General features: G+C 35.7%; 2 protein-coding genes across 2 annotated transcripts in view; both read right to left on the bottom strand.

Annotated features, from left to right (window-relative positions):
* LOC148943248 (reelin-like) overlaps positions 1-13087 on the bottom strand; it is a 36663-nt gene extending 23576 nt beyond the window's left edge. The window contains exons 1-2 of the mRNA XM_089101785.1: positions 12995-13087; positions 7338-7605 (exon numbers count right to left, since the gene is read on the bottom strand). Coding sequence (XP_088957911.1) covers positions 7338-7605; positions 12995-13087 — 361 coding nt within the window. The remainder of the gene's footprint in view (positions 1-7337; positions 7606-12994) is intronic.
* Positions 13001-18461, bottom strand: part of LOC148943246 (reelin-like) — a 292228-nt gene continuing 286767 nt past the window's right edge. Inside the window, exon 26 of the mRNA XM_089101783.1 lies at positions 13001-13177. Within this exon, the coding sequence (XP_088957909.1) occupies positions 13132-13177 (46 nt within the window). The 3' untranslated portion in view covers positions 13001-13131. The remainder of the gene's footprint in view (positions 13178-18461) is intronic.

Here is an 18461-nt window from a genome sequence, read left to right as displayed (position 1 = left end):
TTCTAAGTTATGCTCTAAGTGCACATATGGTACTTATGAAACGGATGCTAGTGTAAACTTCACAGAGGGCTCATTTGATTGGAAACTGAAATTTCTAGTTCACTTTTTAAGAGTCAAGAGATTTAAGGGCAACTAGCCCCCCATGCCCTTTTTTCCCCAAACCCATCTTTTACAAATTTTGAGATAGCCAGTTTTTTAAAAATTGTTCAAAATTAGATAACAATAACTCCGGTGTCAACACAAGCCCCAAAGGCCCAGGGGTAGGCATCGTAAGTGTTGTCCTGTGGGCGTATATGGTTCTTTTGAAAGGGTTGCTCGTATAAACATCAGAGAGGGCTTATTTGATTGGAAATTTAAAGTTCTAGTTTACTTTTTCAGAGTCAAAAGATATCCGAAGGCAACTAGCACCCCCCCCACACACACACCCTTTCTCTCCAAGCCTATTCGATAAAACTTTTAAAATAGGCATTTCATTAAAAATAATTCAAAGGTCAGATAAGAAAAACTCCAGTCTCGACGCAACCCCCCATGGCCCGGAGGCAGGCGTTGTAAGCAATGCGCTGGGGGGGAGGTATTGTTTTTATGGAAGGGAAGCTTGTATGAACTTCGGAGAGGGTTCATTTGATTGACAATTGAAAGTTCTCGTTCACTTTTTAAGAATTAAATAAGATGGGAGGGCAACTAGCCCCCCCCTCCACGCCCTCAATTCATCAGGTAAAAATTTTAAGATAGATATTTTGTTAGAAATAGTTCAAACATCAGATAACAAAACTCCGCTGTCGACAGAGCCCCCCAGGGCCCGAGGGTAAACGTTATAAATTATGCCCTGGGGGCATATATGGTTGATATGGAAGGGATGCTCGTATAAGCTTCATAAAAAGGCTCATTTGACCACATTTTAAGATTAAAAAGAGATCGGAGGGCAGATAGCACCACTCCCCCCCCCCCCAGTCCATTTTTTTTCCAGAGACAGTTCATATAGAAGAAGGGGTTGCCGTGTAAACTTCAAAGGGGGCAAACTTTTTTCACTTTGATAGTGTTACTTTGATACCAGTTTTGATACTTTGATGAAGATTTAATTATTTTTTTTTTATGTTTGATTTTCATATATTGAATTTTTAAAAACTTGAAACTTTTTTCAATCAAAATCGAACAAGAATCAATAAAAAAAAAACTTTCCGACAAATAAGTTATTAAAATAAAATTAATGGCCATGTTAAACTTAAGCTCAGCAGATACAAATACCTGTTAAAATTCAAACTCAAAACCACCAAAAGTTGCTATTAAAGAATAAATGAAACCCAAAACGAGGAGAAATTGAATAAACAGTCATAGGAAAAAACATACAACAAGTAATAATATAAATAGCTGCAATCTAAGCAGTAATGCTTAGATTGAATATGAAAATCAAGCTTAAAACGAAAAAAAATATTTTGCTATTGAAGCATAAACAAAACTTAAAAAGAACAGAAGTTAAATAAACGATCAACGCCAACAAACCTACGCAGTAATGCTTAGATTGAATATGAAAATCAAGCTTAAAACGAAAAAAAATATTTTGCTATTGAAGCATAAACAAAACTTAAAAAGAACAGAAGTTAAATAAACAATCAACGCCAACAAACCTACAATAGATATTAATGTAAATGAATGAATAAATCTTAAAACGAATGAAACTTAAATTGAATATGCAAATCAAGCTTGAAATGAACAAAAATCCCTACAAACAAGAGTTTGGGTATCGCCTCCTTCTCTCACTGTAAAAGTTTAAAACCTACTGAGTCATTGGCGCTTTACTGAAAACCAGTGTTATTACAAATATTTTCTTTTGCACTTAATATTGAAAATAAACATTAAAATTTTGAACTGATGAGCTTTCAGCAATTCATATCATTATGCATCAGATATTCAGTTTAATTTATTAGTTCTTTCTAAAGTTGTTCAAGACGAGTATAGTTTAACTACAAACAAGAGTTTGGATACTACCCCCTTCATTAACTGTAAATAAAAACTGAAAGCCTACTGTGTCATTGGCGCTTCACTGAAAACGAATTATACTACACTTATTTTCTTTTCCAGTTCTTACAGCATTGAGGAATAAAAATAAAATTAGAGTGAAATAAATTCTTGAACTGATGGATCTTTCAATAACTCATATAATTATGTATCAATATTCAATTTGATGTTGTTTATACTTTCCAAGACTGTTCAAGACGGATACAGTTTTCAGTAAAGCGCCAATGACGCAATAGATTTTAGACTTTTACAGTGAGAGAAGGAGGCAATACTCAAACTCTTGTTTGTAGTGGTTTTTGTTCGTTTCAAGCTTGATTTGCATGTTCAGTTTAAGTTTCCCTCGTTTTAAGATTTATTTATTCATTTAAATTAATATATATTGTATGTTTGTTTTCATTGATTGTTTATTTAATTTATGTTCGTTTTAAGTTTCATTTATACTTCAATAGCAAAATATTTTTTTCGTTTTAAGTTTGATTTTCATATTCAATCTAAGCATTACTCGCTTTAAGATCTATTCATTCATTTATATTATTACTTGTTGTATGTTTCTTCCTATGCCTTTAATTAATTTCTGTTCATTTTGCTTTTTATTTATTTTTTAATAGTAATTTCTGGTCATTTTGAGTTTGAATTTTAATATGTATATGTATCTGCTGAGCTTAAGCTTAAAATGGTCTTTACTTTTCTTTCAAAAACTTATTAGGAATTTTAAAGTTTTTTTTAACTAATTCTTGTTCGTTTTTGATGTTCAAGTTGTTTAAAATTTCTTATTTCAAAAAAAAACTTTTGAAAAAAAAAGTCTTCATCAAAGTATCAAAACTGGTATCTAAGTAAGAATATCAAAGTGAAAAAAGTTTGCCCCTTCGAAGCAAGCCCCTTTGAAGTTTATATGACGACCCCTTCTTTGTGAAGTGCGTCTGGGAAAAAAATGGAGTGTCGAGGGAGGATAGCTGCCTTCCGATCGCATTTTACTCTTAAAAAGTGAATTAAAACTTTTAGTTTCCTCTATTAAGTTTATACGAGCATCCCTTCAATAACAGCTATATATGCCTCCAGATCATAACTTACAACGCCTACCCTCGGGCCCTGGGGGGCTGTCAACACCGGAGTTTTTTTATATGAACTTTAAACTATTTTTAACAAAATGTATATCTCAAAATTTTTATATGATGCATTTAGGACGTGGAGGGGGGCTAGTTGCCCTCCAATCTCTTTTGACTCTTAAAAAGTAGACGAGCACTTTCAATTTCTAATCAAATGAACCCTCTCCAAAGTTTATACAAGTTTGCCTTCTATAAAAACGATATATGCCCCCAGAGCATTACATACAATGCCTGCCTCCGAGCCGTGGGGAGCCCTCCAATCTCTTTTGACTCTTAAAAATTGAACTAGAACTTTCTATTACCAGTCAAATGAGCCCTCTTTGAAGTTTATTCGAGCATCCCTTCCATAATAACCATTTATGTCCTCAGGGCATAACTTACAACGCCTACTCCCCAGCCTCGGGGGGGGGTTGACACCTAAGTTTTTGTTATCTAACTTTTGAACAATTTTTAACTTAATGGCTATCTCCAAATTTTTATTGAATGCATTCGGAAAAAATGGGCGTGGGGAGGGGGGGGGGCTAGTTGCCCTCTAATCTCTTTTGACTCCCAAAAACTGAACTAGAACTTTCAATTTGTAATCAAATTAGCCCTCACTGAAGTTTTAGCATCCTTTCCATGAGAACCATATATTCCCCCAGGGCATAACTTACAATGCCAGCTTTCAGGCCCGGGGGGCTGTGTCGACCCCGGAGTTTTGTTATATGGTCTTTGAACTATTTTTTTTTTTAATTCCTATTTCAAAGTTCTTATCAGATGGGTTTGAGAAAAAAAAGATGTGGAGGGGGGCTAGGTACCCTCCAATCTCTTTTGAATCTTAAAAAGTGAACTGGAACTTACAATATTCCATAAGAACCATATATGCCCCCAGGCCCTGGGGGGTTGTGTCGACACCGGAGTTTTTGTTATATGATATTTGAGATATTGTTAACAAGATAGATATCTCAAAATTTTTATCGGATGCATATGAGAACAAACGGCGTGGGGGGGGGGCTGGTTATCCTCCAATATCAATTGACGCTTAAAAAGTGAACTATGACATTCAATTTCCAATCAAGTGAGCCTTCTCTAAAGTTTATACCAGCATGCCTTCCATAAGAACCTTATATGCTCTCAGGGCATAACTTATAACCCTTGCCCTGAAGACTTTTGGGGGAGTGTCATGCTCAAAGATGTAATTTCCAGAACTTTCAACAACGTTGAACAAAATGTCTATATTGAAATTTTGATTGGGTGTGTTTGGGGAAATGGTGGGCGTGGAAGGGGTGTTAGTTGCCTTCCAATCACTTTTGACTATTAAAAAGGGCACTAGCCATTTCAATTTCCAATCGAATGAGCCATTTTTGAAGTTTCTACGACAACACTTTCTATAAAAACTTTATATGCTCCCAGGGCATAACCTACAGCCACACCCTGAGGCCTGTGGGGGGGGGGGGTTGTCATCCTCAAAGACCTAATTTCCAGAATTTCCAACCACGTTGAACAAAATGGCTATCTCAAAATGTTGATTGGATGTGTTTGGGGAAAAGGTGGGCGTGGGGGGGGGGGTGTTAGTTGCCCTCTCATCACTTCCGACTACTAATAAGGGCACTAGCCCTTTGAATTTCCAATCGAATGAGTCCTTTTTGAAGTTTCTACGACAGAGTTTTCTATAAAAACCTTATATGCTCCCCGTACTTAACTTACAACTCTTGCCCCAAGGGCTCTGGGTCTCCTCCTCGAAAAAATAATTTCTATCTATAGATCAATTACGCTGAATAAAATGGCTATCGCAAAATTTCCTATTGGATGTGTTTAGGGAACTGGTGGGTGCGGAAGGGTGCTAGTTTCCTTCCAATCACTTTTGACCCTTAAAAAGGGCACTAGAACTCTCGATTTCCAATTGAATGAGCCCCCTTTGAAGTTTCTACGACGACCCCTTATATATGAAGTGCCTCTGGGAAACATAAATAAATAAATAATAATAAAACATTGCAGTCGCACGGCCTTTACTATAGGCAACGCTATAGCGTTGCCTCTGATATATTGGAATCAAAATTTCGTTTTTTAAGGTTTCGGTTACTATTGAGTCAGGTCGCTCCTTACTCACGGTTCTTTACCACGAACTGTTTGACTAAGCTTGATAGCTTTGGCTCAGTAGATCACCATAATATACGTATTTTTATCTATTTATTTTAAACACTTTGACGTTTTCAATTATACTTCATAAATGGGGCTTCCGCAAGTTTAGCCGTCTATTCTTTAACGTAAAGCTTAATAGCGTTTTTAACCTCTTGTTCCTCATAATATATATACTTGCTTTAAATATTTCTATTCTTTCCATTAATCTTTTAGGTGGATCCTCCATAGGCAGAAACCATCAAGTCTAAGCTCAAAAGGTTGGCCAACCTCTTGATCTTCATAAAAATTTAATTATTTTCAATTTTTCAATACTTCCCAATAAACTTCATAGATGGAACCATTGCTCTACGATACTGAATTAAAAAATCTACAAAACTTTTGATTTTCGGAGTATATTTTCTAATCTTAAATCTTTCAAAAATTTCCACTGAACTCTACAGGTGGTACCTATCTCGGTGGCACCATCCATTTTTTAACAGAGAACTCAAAAGCTCTGTAGGTGTTTTGATCTCTATTATCTATTTATTTGTTGTAAGCAAATGCTTTCCATTGAATAGCTTTCAGGACAGGCCATAATAAAATGTAGGAATAGGACATCCAAACATCCCCCAATCAGAAGTCTTCAGAGCTCTTTTGAAGAGTTTTGAATGCAGCTTGTGAACCATACAGAACAAGAAAGATGTACACGGTAAACACAGTGACTCTTACCTTTTGAAGGAGGTTAAGGATGAAAATGTTAACTGGAACAACATACAAATGTTTACTCTAAAAACAGCCATATTTGAAGCCAAATTATGAACCATGATTTATTTTCAGATAAACACTTTATTTTTACCGTTTTCTTAGGGAATTATTACAGGTTGGGAGATAACTTCAAGAAGATTTATTTATTTCATCAGAGTGTTAGCGGTATTAGCCGACCTAGCCGAGTGATTAGCGCACCGGACTTGAAATCCTGAGGTTAGGGGTTCAAGTCCTGGTGTCGCTGGTTATTTGGTTTGGAAGGGGCATCAATGGTTTGACCCTGTAACCTCAGCCAGAGTCGACCAAGATCTAAATGGGTACCTGGAGAAATATGGGGATAAAAACGGGAAGCGTCGGATGATTTGCCCCCAACCACGCATTGCATTTCCGGCCGAAGGCATTGAATCATGAGATCGGTACCTGCGCAACGCAGACCTTTGGTCAGGATCCAAAAGAGTTTTCAGTTTAGTTAGCGGAATTACTATAGAGATTTAAGCTACCAAAATCTCACTGAATATACTTTTTGGTAGCCTGGCGCAATGAATATTCCTTATCAAGCGTCCGTGTGTTAAAAGTTTTTACTACTTGCCAAAATATTTTGCTTATTTTGTGAATAAGCTTTTTGAAGAGAAAGCTTCTTGTAAAGAAGCTGAAGCTTTTTGATCGAAAGTCTACGTTTCTAAAATGCTGAAAGGACAAGCTACGCTTTTCCACCAGTTTAAAGTAAACAATAATTCTTACATTTGCTGCTTCAGTGTAAAAGTACAAAGGACACCAAAATAGATGAAAACAATTGCCCCTAGAACTGTCATAGTTCTGTTCCTATCTGAAAGCCACAATTTTCTGAACCTTTTTCTTTCATTATATTAAAATTATTAAGTTTTTAGGGCGTTGTCCAATTTTGTCAGTGTTGCCGTGCTGCAACACCAGTTTACTAAAATTTGACAACATTTGTGTCCATAAAACTAAAATATTAACAATTTATTGCACTTTATGAATAACCGCACTTTGCAAGAAAAGCTAAGCCTCTTTAAGCTGTTTTATACAGTATGTTTTTAACCTGTTTTTGCTGATTTCTCAACCAAACTTCTCTTCTTTTTTTTTAATTTGGTGCCAACTACTGCCAAAAACTCTATAACTATACATATAAGTAGTATATCTCGTTAAAAACTAAAACTTTTGATCTCTGATAATTTTCAAAATATAGCCTTCAATTAACCAAGTAATCAGTTATATTTAATTTCACTGTCCTTTTTACTTTCAGTGGGTAATATTTTACTTCAGGCTCGGATATCGTTGCTAAAAGTTTACAAAAGCGGACAAAAGTGAGGAGCGAGAAAGGAACATTACCACCATTAACAGAAAAATCCATATAGATAGTTGTGCCATCGCTTCCAGAGCCACAGGTCTCATTTTCTTTTAATACAATTTTAAAATAAATAAGTGATGAGCCCTCTAAGTTAAGTGGTTGAGTTTCAGCTAATCGCCGTTGATTTCCAGAAAATATTAAAGACGGTGCTTCTAAAAATTCACTGCAAAATTTTCCAATTTTTGTGCCTTCTAAGGATCGCCAGTGAGGCGTCATGTCTGTATTGCTAAATGGTTCTCTCATATCAGACTAGAATAGAAAAACATAAAATAAAATAAAAATATAAAAAAGCATCAAAATATTAATTACAAAAATTTCAGACTGAAAAGAAAACATAAGAGCCTAAGAAAAGTGAAAAAAAAGTTTAAGGATGCCTGTGGCGCCTAGTAATATGTATCATGATTGCAGCCACAGCTGCAACCTATTAAAGAGAGCAAATAGTAACCGAAAGCTGAGAAAAATATTTTGAGAAAAAAACATCGAACAAAAAAAACATAAAAGGATACGGAGAAGTTGTAACTATTATCTTATCTTAAACATTAGATTCCCCTGTGCCTCTAGATGCAGCCAGAGCATCAATAAGGAGCCACCAATCTTCCCACAAATTTCCTGCAGCAAGTATATCCTCCGCAAGTATAGCAAGTTTTTAGGTTTTGCAGATCTGTATGGTACTTTCGGTGCATGGTGTTTCTGGGTCTGCCTCTACGGCGTGTACCAGATGGCTGCCAGAGGAGCACTCCGTTCGGTAGTCAAGGCTTTTCCATACATTGTACGTGGCTAAGGTATCTCCATAGAGGAACTCTTATTGCATCTGTCACAAGAGGCTGACCCGTTATATCACTGATGGATTGTTTGGTTACACTTTGCTTCCGGTAAATGTTGAGGATTCATCTGATACATGTGTTCTCCAAAACAAAAATTCTCCTTCCTTATTCCTGGTTTGAGTGCCAGATTTTGGCTGCGTAAGGCAGAACTGGCAAGACGTTGCTATTAAAGAGACGACGATAACTATTACATAAACTTAACAGTAACAATTTATTGCAAAGACTGAATTTTCAAGAACGTCGATAAATATGCTAAACCCTCTCAAAATGTTAGCGAGTCGAAACAATAGACACACCGTTGAAATTGCCATTGCTGAAAACCATATTATGGACAAAAAGTCTTCAGATTAAAAAAATAAGAAAATTGTTTTTTTTGCTTATGGAGCTATGATGTGTGTCCTGATTTTATTTCTTTTTCTCAGGGGTGATAGCGTTCATCCAGTGATTGTAGAATACTGTAATGAATTTGACTGTAGATCAAAAGATTTAATGCTCCTATTAGAAAAAAAAAATTTTAAACAAGAAAATTTTTTTTTGCCTATTAGGCAAAAAAAATTAAGGATTACGCTGCATCAAATTGGCGTCACTAATCCTTAAAAATGGTTCTACAGGTGCGAGATTGAGCCTTGCATTATGATGTAAATACCGTGTTAACTTTTATCTTTTTTCCTAAATCCTTTGCGGATAATGAAGCTAGTGCTGCAATCAATAACAAGTTTGTTGATGAATATGATGAACTTTTAAGTAATAAAAGTAATCATTATTAACTAAAATTTCTGTGCCTGGGGCGAGTGCCCCCTCAAGCCCTCTCTGCCACAACCACCCGTGGGGAAAGAGGTGTTAGAAAACTTGTGACAAACGTAAGCCTAAATTGTCATTTTCTGCCATTATGTGTTACAATACCTTAATTTTTCTTAAAAGGGGCCAAAGTGCTGTGGAATGTAAATTTTGAAAAACCCGACCGATTTATAAAGGTCTAAAACAACTAACTAGAGATTTGGAGTGCTTCATTTCAAAAAAGGAGGGTACAGTTAACATCTCATTAGTTCTTTTTAATTCGTTTTTTTTTTTCTACCAGAGTTGGCAGGGTACCGAAAGATTGCTAATAATTGTTTAATGGCTCGTTAAAAGTTACCGCCTCTTATAAGTACATTTTAATAGCTGTATCATGAGATTATGTACAGAATTTATCAGAAATTATATACAGAAAAAAAAAAAAACGGTGTAAGTGGTTGTTATCAAATCTTATAGATATAATGGACTGTTTTATGTACTAATTTTCAAAGATATTGGTTATGAATTATCCCCTATAAGTCTTTAGTTATGTAGCAAAGTTGGAAACACCTTGTGGGAAAATTTAAGAAAGTAGGAAGTAAACTTTTACTTAACATTGTATTTTAAGGAAAAAAACACGTTGATTTCTTTAGTTTCAAGGATAAAAACAAGGATATTTTACAAGGCTCATTGAGTATATTCAAAAAGAAACAAAATAAACAGAAATTCATCGAAACAAATGATTCTTTCTGTCAGAAAAAAGAGTTGATTCAGAAAATTGTGTTTATTTTTCTTAAAATAAACAAAATTATTACTTTTCAGATTACACAATTTTGAATAAACCGACTCCTATACATCATCATATATTTGTCCTTGACATCGCTTGCTTGCTCATCAGAATGTCCGAAAGGCGTGGTGCCTAAGCAATTAAAATACTCTAAGCAGAATCGTTCAGGATTTGGATTATGGGGGGGATAGCTTACTAGAATGCAGTAGGAGCTGTTTTTGGTGCTTATCTCAGCATATCTAAGAGATCTACAGTTATAACATAGACTCTTAACCACCCAGATATTGAAATGTAACCAAGGTGAGATTGTATCTTTCGAAGTCTAGATATTCAGATGATCCTCTGCCATGAACAAACTCCAGCAGTCTCCTCCCTCGCTCTATTGTTGAATCAGAATTTGCCTGTAACTCTTTTGTAAGCCGATACTAGCTTTGAAATCACCCGTAATGACCCGAAGGTCACACCTTATAATGGATTTGACTAGCTGTTTTAGGTTATAATAGAACTAGTCTATACACTTCTTCACAGGTTTTTCACAGATTCTCGAGGGAGACTCTATAAAAAGAACAGCAATGTTGAAGAAGAGGTTCATTAAGCTCAACATGCTGAATCACGGGGAGATAGCTGGCCATTCTATTAATCAAATTGTGGCTCTTTTTATAAGAGAAACAGTACGCCAGGTTGACCAGATTCAACATTTTGGCTGGAATTGCAGAAGTGAAAAGGTTTCTGTCCATCAGCAGTAAGGATATAGAAGAGGTAGCTGAAATGATCTGAAAAGGCTCAATCTCAGAAGAGAATATAAAACTGGTGTCAAAGAAGCAGCAGCCTTGCAATAATCAGACGTTATCTGCCTTCAATGAGCTTTAAGAATTCCACAAATCAGCTCGCTAGGACCACTAGTGAAATCGGTGTCAAATAGATACAGATTTGGAGAAGGCTGTACGGCACTCAGATTAGAGGAAACTCAACAAACTCCACAAAGAAGGCTCCGGTAAAAATTAGAAATACACAGATTCGATAAGACGCAATGATAGTGCCCTCTGACTAGAAAAATGATATTACAGGAAGATACATGTTTAATTTTCAAAAATTGCTTAACCCTATAGCATCTTCAGCGACTCTTATATTACAATCGTCCAATATCAACAGTTATCCCAGTTGGCATGCGGGAGGTGGAGCTAGGTGGAGCTCTCCATGCGAAAGGTGGAGTTAGTCAAGATTGCTCCAATAATAATAATTTGAATGTTAAACTTGTCAAGAAATTAGGAAACTGAAGAATCATAAGTTCAAGTTCAATCCTTTTATTATTAACATATACGTGTATATAATTGATATATGTCCATGGGGAGATAAGCTCGAAAAACTAGGCCTAGACAAAGATACAATAACAAATTACACTACAATACAAAGATAAACACGACGGCAAAGATACAATAACACAACAATAATATAAAAGTAGTAGCTAGCCCAGGATCCATAAATAAATATAAAATAAAAATTTAAATATTATTAAATATTAATTAATACTAGAAGATAGCCCAGAGGCCCACAATCACCAAGAACAACAAACCAAACAAATAACTTAGTCTTATTAAAAAAGACGCTTAATTCAAAGTAATCCTGAACTAAATGAAATTTAAGACTCTTTTTTATTAAATGGATAGAAGAAAATCTATCAATAAGATCCTTGTGAGCATCCAAGCACCAGGCTATTGACACGAACGGCGCGAATTTAGATCTCTCAGTACTATACTTGTCAATGTAGATACTCTTTTTTTTTCGCATGTTATAATGATGTAAATCTTGTGATTTGGAGATCAAACTTTGATTGAGGTAATGTGGCGGTAATTTCTTAATGTCATAATTGAATTCGAAAATGATTTCTCCAAAAGTAAATTGTTTAGAAACTGGAAGTATATCTAGATAAGTGTATAAAGATGCTGCAGAAGACTTATTTGAGAGTGTAGGCGATGGAATAAAAAGTTTCAGGATTCTTAGGGTTTTTTTTTGTAAAATCTGTATTGGTTTAATATTGCTTTTAAATGTAGATAAATATACTAGAGAACAATAATTAATATTAGACTGAATAAGAGCAAAATAAATGCTTTGTAAAGCTGAGTAGGACAAATAATGTTTCAACCTTCGCATTAAACCAACATACCTTGAAATCTTTAAGCGTATATTTTGACTGTGTGTTTTGAAAGATAATCTTTCGTCAGCCATAAGTCCAAGGTACTTTATCATTTTCACCCGAGATATTGATAATTTATACTTTGAAGAAGTAGCTTGTGTAATACGAGGGCATATATTTGACTTTCTGCCGTAAATTATAAAACTAGTTAAAAGCCCCAGACAGTGACTAGATTCTAGTAGAAATAAACTAAGCACTCCCAGATCTACCTCAAAAACTTCAGAAGCTTTTCAATACGAATTGGGCGTAAGAAACATTACCACAAAAGTTAAAATAATCCATTTCTTGAAATAGAATGTGTTCTAGTCTTGGGATTTAGCTGTCACGGGATTTAGCTTGTTTAATGGCATTTGCTTAACAAGGCAGGATTGTGCTGTTTTGTTATTTTCTTTGGTTCCAGACTTAATTTTTTTTTTTAATTATTTGTATGAGAGTGAAAGGGCTTAGTTGTGTAGATCTAAAAGTGAAACTAAACTAAAAAAAGAAAGATACAAATGACAAGAGCATGTAGCAGCAGTCAAACCGATATGTCAGCCTCCTTACTAGAATTAATTATCATCAATACTTAAAATACAATTAGACTCGAAACGACACATAAAATTTGACTCGAAAAAAAAACTGTTAAGATCTATTATAGGGAGTAGCAGGGACTTACTGGAGGCACAAAACTTGAGTAGTCATGTAACATTTATTTATTATTCTAATTGGTAAATATCTATTATACGAAATTTTGTCCACCTAGCTTTTTATACGCATAAATACTAATATATCAGTGCTTCTCATTTCCTGAGAAACAAAAGATACGGATTTCCAGAAACACTTTTTCCATAACTATGGCTGGGAAATACCTTTCAAATTGGCAAAAGTCCGTAGAAGGGTGTTAGAATTTTGTACCCGGACAAGAAGTTTGATACTAAAGTTGAACAGACTGGAAAAGGGCCAGGAAAGCTTTATATTTCTCTGAACAAGAGAAGAGCGATGTCTTCAAAATAAAAAAAAACTATCGTAGATCCTTTACTGTCCTCAATACTGTTCAGATATTCCACAAATGACACTTACCAGATTAAAATTTGAAAACTGACAGGATTCACCATAGAAACCTTTGTCACAAATGCATTCTGGGTAGTTACAAGTACCTCGATTAAAGCACATCTCCGGACAACTTGGACCAATATAGAAGCTCTTGAGAACCCAATTTATTTCAGAGGAGGCAGCGTCTTCAAAAAGCGGAACCGTGCTACTCTGAAAACAAGTACTGGCACATGTTAAAGACAAAAATGACCCCCATGGAGGTCCTGAAATGGGATTCATATTATTAAAATTAGATTTTATACACCAAAGTTATACACCAGTAAGGTTTTATACACGAAGCTATCTAAAGATCATGCCGGAGGAAAAGCATAAAAAGAAGAAAAAAACAGTGTATCATTGTGAAGTCCCAAGGAGAATAGTTTACCTAATTTCTGGAAGCATAAAATTTTAATTCCTTCCCCCCAAGAAAAAATCCTGGAAGTTCTAACTCAATCCTCCGGCTGTAAACAAAAGAAAAAGTGAATTTAATGAACTCTTTAGAAAATTCATCATCTTTGCAGGTAACCTATCTGTTATGCACAATATCTATAATGAAACATAGTCGCTTCCCTTCAGGCTTCAGACACAAAAATAAAAACATTTAATCTCTATTAAAATTCTAAGACTAACTAATTATGATAGTAACAGATCTCTAGGTAAACTGTTACTCATTACAGTTTAATCACGGGATTATTTTCAGATTACTCATTGGCTGCATGTCTCGTACACTTATCAAAAATTTGAAGTAAGATTTCCTCAACTAAATTCAACATCTAAATTAATTGCAACTTGCTTAAATATGTATTCCTGGTAGGAATGTATTGCACCACTTTATAGAGACCCTTTGACATTAAGCCACACCTCTGAAATTAATGTTTACTTCATTTTATGAATTTGGTAATCGCTACAGCTAATATGGGTCAATTTTTTATTCTAAAGATTCATCTTCATTTAAAATTATCACAGGCAGTGCAATAGCGCTGCCTAAGTAAAGAACGATGTTGGCACAATTTTTTTTTTTTCGTGGTCTTAGACCAGGGCACTTCGCATCAAAGGAGTTGTCATATAAACTTCGAAAAAGGCTCATTAGATTGGAAATTGGAGTGGCTAGTGCCCTTTTTAGTATTCAAAAGTAATTGGAGGGCAACTAGCCCCTCCCCCTACACCAATCATTCCCCAAAACACATCAAATCAAAATTTAGAGATAGCCATTTTGTTCCACGCAGTTTAACTACTACTACTACTACTAACAACTCACCGCAGCACCAAGCCGCCTGAGGCCAAGACAGCTACGTATGTTCCTCCTCGACCCCAATCTATTCAAAGCCTCCCTTTTTACACTTGCCCACGAAGTTCCCATTTCCTTTAAATCTTTCTTTATGACGTCCTCCCACCCCAGATGGGGATGACCTGCTTTCCGTTTAGCCCTAGACGGTTGGCCAAAAAGAACAATCTTCGGCAATCTGTCATCCTTCATCCGCAAAACGTGCCCTAGCCACCTCAACCTTTCTTTCATTATAGTCCTAGAGAGTGGTATTGAACAGCATTTTTCGTATTGCCTATTGTTTGAAATACGGTCAGTCAACCGGGTACCCAGAACAATCCTTAAGCAATTTCTCTGGAAAACATCCAGCAAATCTTCACCCGTTTTTCAGATCTCCTATGCTTCAAAGCAATATTAGACCACTGTCATCACTGTAGCTTCTAATATTTTAGTCATAGTTTTCAGATTAATCTTCATAATCCTTCCAAACTTTTTTGAACTGTGAAAAACAACCTGAGCCTTGGCTATTCTACTTTTAACATCTTCACTGCTCCCACCATCTTTACAAATAATCCTACCAAGGTAAGTGAAGCTGCCCACCTGATCAATCTTTTCATTACCCAACGTTACCTTTTCATACAAAACCAGCTGCTAACCTCATTTCCTACCTTAACCGCAGCAGTGTTATTCTCGTTCATAGCACTAATCACTTTAATGTATTTGTCTGGTATACCATACAAGGATAAAACCTTTACTAAAGCTCTTCTATCAACAGAATCGAACGCTTGCTCATAATCTATAAAACTGAGGACCAAAGGTGTTTGAAAACTCAGGCACTTCAAAATTATTAGCCTAAGAGTGAAAATTGGGTCGATACATCCTCTACCTTTTCTCAAACCGCACTGTTCTTCTCTTAAAACTTTGTATACGGCATCATCTTAGTCTAAAAGGTATTACATTACCAAGTGATTTGCTATCCATAGTGATCAGACTACTACCATGATAGTTCACACGCTCACTCTTGTCAACTTTCTTACACAGTGGCTCAATTAAAATTTTCTTAAAATCTTTAGGTATTTCTCCACTCCCAAAAATCAAATTGATAATGTTTAATAACTTAATTCTAACCTTAGAGCCAGTTTAAAGCTCAAGAAATTATACCTTTGAGCAGGACAATATCTTGTCTTCAGGGCAAGGGTTGTAAGTTATGCCAGGGGGATTTAAGGTTTTTATTGAAATCTTTGTCGTAAAAACTTGAAAAAGGGCTCATTCGATTGGAAATTCAAAGGGCTAATGCCCTTTTTAATATTCGAAAGTGATTTGAGGGAAATTAACCCCCCCCCCTCTCGTGCCCACCTTTTCCCCAAACATATTGAATCAAAATTTTTAAATAGCCATTTTATTCAACGTGAATGAAAGTTTTGAAAATTATTTCTTTAAGGATGACAACCCCTTTCCCCCAAAGCCCTCAGGGCAAGGTTATAAGTTATGCCTTGGGGGCATATAAAGTTCTTATTGAAAGCGGTGTTGTAGAAATTTCAAAAGGGCTCATTCAATTGGAAATTTAAAGGGCTAGTGCCTTTTTTAATAGTTGAAAATTATTCGAGAGCGACTAACGCCCTTCCCATGCCCACCATTTTCCCAAACACATTCAATCGAAATTTTGAGATATCCATTTTTTCAACGTAGTTTAAAGTTCTGGAAATTAGGTCTTATAGGATGATAACCCCCTCAGAGCCCCCAGTGTAAGGGTTGAAAGATATGCCCTGGGGACATATAAGGTTTATATAGAAAGTGGTTGTAGAAATTTCAAAAAGTGCTCATTTGATTGGAAATTGAAATTGCCCTTTTTAATAGTCGAAAGTGAGTGGAGAGTAATTAACCCACCCTCTCACGCTCACCATTTCCCCAAAAACATTAAATTAAAGTTTAGAGATAGCCATTTTGTTCAACGTAATTATGTATTTAAGGATTACAAACCCCCCAGAGCCCCTAGGGCAAAGGTTGTAAGTTATGCCCTGGGGAATATACGGGTTTGTATATATATAGTTGTCTTAAAAACTTCAAAAGAGGCTCATTCAAATGGAAATTGAGAGGGCTAGTGCTCTTTTTAATAGTCGAAAGTGATTGGAGGGTAACTAACCCCCCTCTCACGCCCACCATTCCCCCAAACACATCCAATCAAAATTTTCAGATAGCCATTTTGTTCAACGTAGTAAAAAGTTCTAGAAATTAGGTCTTTGAGGATGACAACCCCCCTTCCCATCCCTGAGGGCAAGAGTTGTAAGTTATGCCTGTGGGCATATAAGGTTTTTATTGAAAGTGTTGTCGTAGAAACTTCAAAAGGGCTCATTTGATTGGAAATTGAAAAGGCTAGTGCATTTTTTCATTGTTGAAAGTGATTTGAGAGTGACTAACGCCCCTCTCACGCCCACTATTTCCCCAAATACATCCAATCAAAATTTTGAGATAGCCATTTTGTTCCACGCAGTTTAACTAATACTACTACTAACAACTCACCGCAGCACCAAGCCGCCTGAGGCTTCGGTAAAATACCCTGAGGGGGTATTTTACGTGGAAAGAACTTTCCAGGGAGGAAGTTCCTGTGGGGGGAAGGAATTTTCCATGGAGGGGGAGCCAGATTTCCTGGCATAATTTAAAAGTGATCAGAAATTAAATAAAAAACAAGTTTTTTCAACTGAAAGTGAAGAGCAACAACAAAACTTAAAACGAGCAGAAATTATAACGTAAATTAAAGGGTTACCCACTCTACATTCCTTCGCTCTTTACACTTAAGCTTGACTTTTTGTCCCATTTCTTTAAGAACGAATCCTGAAAAACAAATGCCGTTTAATTAGAACAATAAGCTTTTTTAAAAGTTATAAAGAAACTCCAACGTAAAAAGCGAGGTATAGAAAAGGGGGCAACCCCCTATATACTTAATAAATTATGTTCGTTTTAAGCTTTAATGTTGCTCCTATCTTTCAATTGAAAAAACTTGTAAAAAGCTGGTTGTACTTTTCTGTACTTTTGCAGTTTTACAAAATAATTTCTTGTATATTGTGCATATAAGCTTCTCTTTGATATCCTTATTGCCAACTATAGTTTTGCTCTTGTTTCTTTTTCATTGAAATAAAAAGAGTTTGTTCAGAGTAATTTGGACAAAAGTTTAATCAGAGCAGTTCGGACAGTAGTTCAGACAAGGGCCCATGAAAGATTCCCCATCTTGAAAACGGTAAACAACTCTTCTATAGCTCGCCAAGAAGACGAGAAATAACCCTTCTACAGCCCGCCTAGAAGACGAGAAATAATTCTTCTATAGCCCACCTGGATGCCGAGAAATAACTTTTCTATAGCTCGCCAAGAAGACGAGAAATAATTCTTCTATAGCCCGCCTAGAAGACGGGAAATAACTCTTAAGAAAAAGCACAGATGAAATAGAGCCTCAATGTCCATTTTCTCATCTTAAAGAATTATTATCTACCTTCCTTCATGTTAGAGGTGGGATTTACAAATCTCTCTTACCTCAAATAATTGCCAGTTTAAAAGTTACCCCCAAACAATGGCTACGAAAAAATGTCCCTGGCACAATATGAGCAAAAATGAAATATAGCTTCAATACTTATAAAAAACACGTCATGTTTTAGAATTCAGTAGATTATTTTAATACATTGTTTTCAGAAATAGATACTTAGGAATTTGGGATTTTTTCGAGGGATTCGTTATTCTTCTGTAAATAGTTTGATATTTTTTTAGATTTTATTAAGATTCAGGATTTTGGATTTTCCTAGATAATTAAAGAAAATGTCTTGTTTTGAATTTACAATAATAACAATAATTACAGCAGCAGCATAAGTAGCAGTCACAGACACAGTCGCAATCGCAGTAGTAGCTTTTTAGTCACAGTCGCCTGTAGCCGAATTCACAAGAAGTAGCAGTCACAAGTATTAAATGCAGCAGTTAGTCACAGTCGTAAGTAAGCTGTCACTAGTAGTCAGAGTCACATGTAGTGGCTGTCCCATGTATTCACAGTCAAAACAAACATGTAATCCCAGTCTTAATCGTAAGTAGTCACAGTCGTAAATAGTAGAAGTCACCTGTAGTCATAGTTAAAATATCTGCAGTCGTAGATTGTCACTGTCTTGAGTACTCGCAGCAGCAGATGTACTAGTGTAAGTTGCAGTAGTAGTC

Source organism: Artemia sp. Qi Xiang Cuo, chromosome 15 (genome assembly GCF_049724085.1).
Source record: "Artemia sp. Qi Xiang Cuo chromosome 15, ASM4972408v1, whole genome shotgun sequence".
Classification (NCBI taxonomy): domain Eukaryota; kingdom Metazoa; phylum Arthropoda; class Branchiopoda; order Anostraca; family Artemiidae; genus Artemia; species Artemia sp. Qi Xiang Cuo.
Note: the sequence above shows the minus strand (reverse complement) of the source record. Positions and strands in the feature narration are given on the sequence as shown.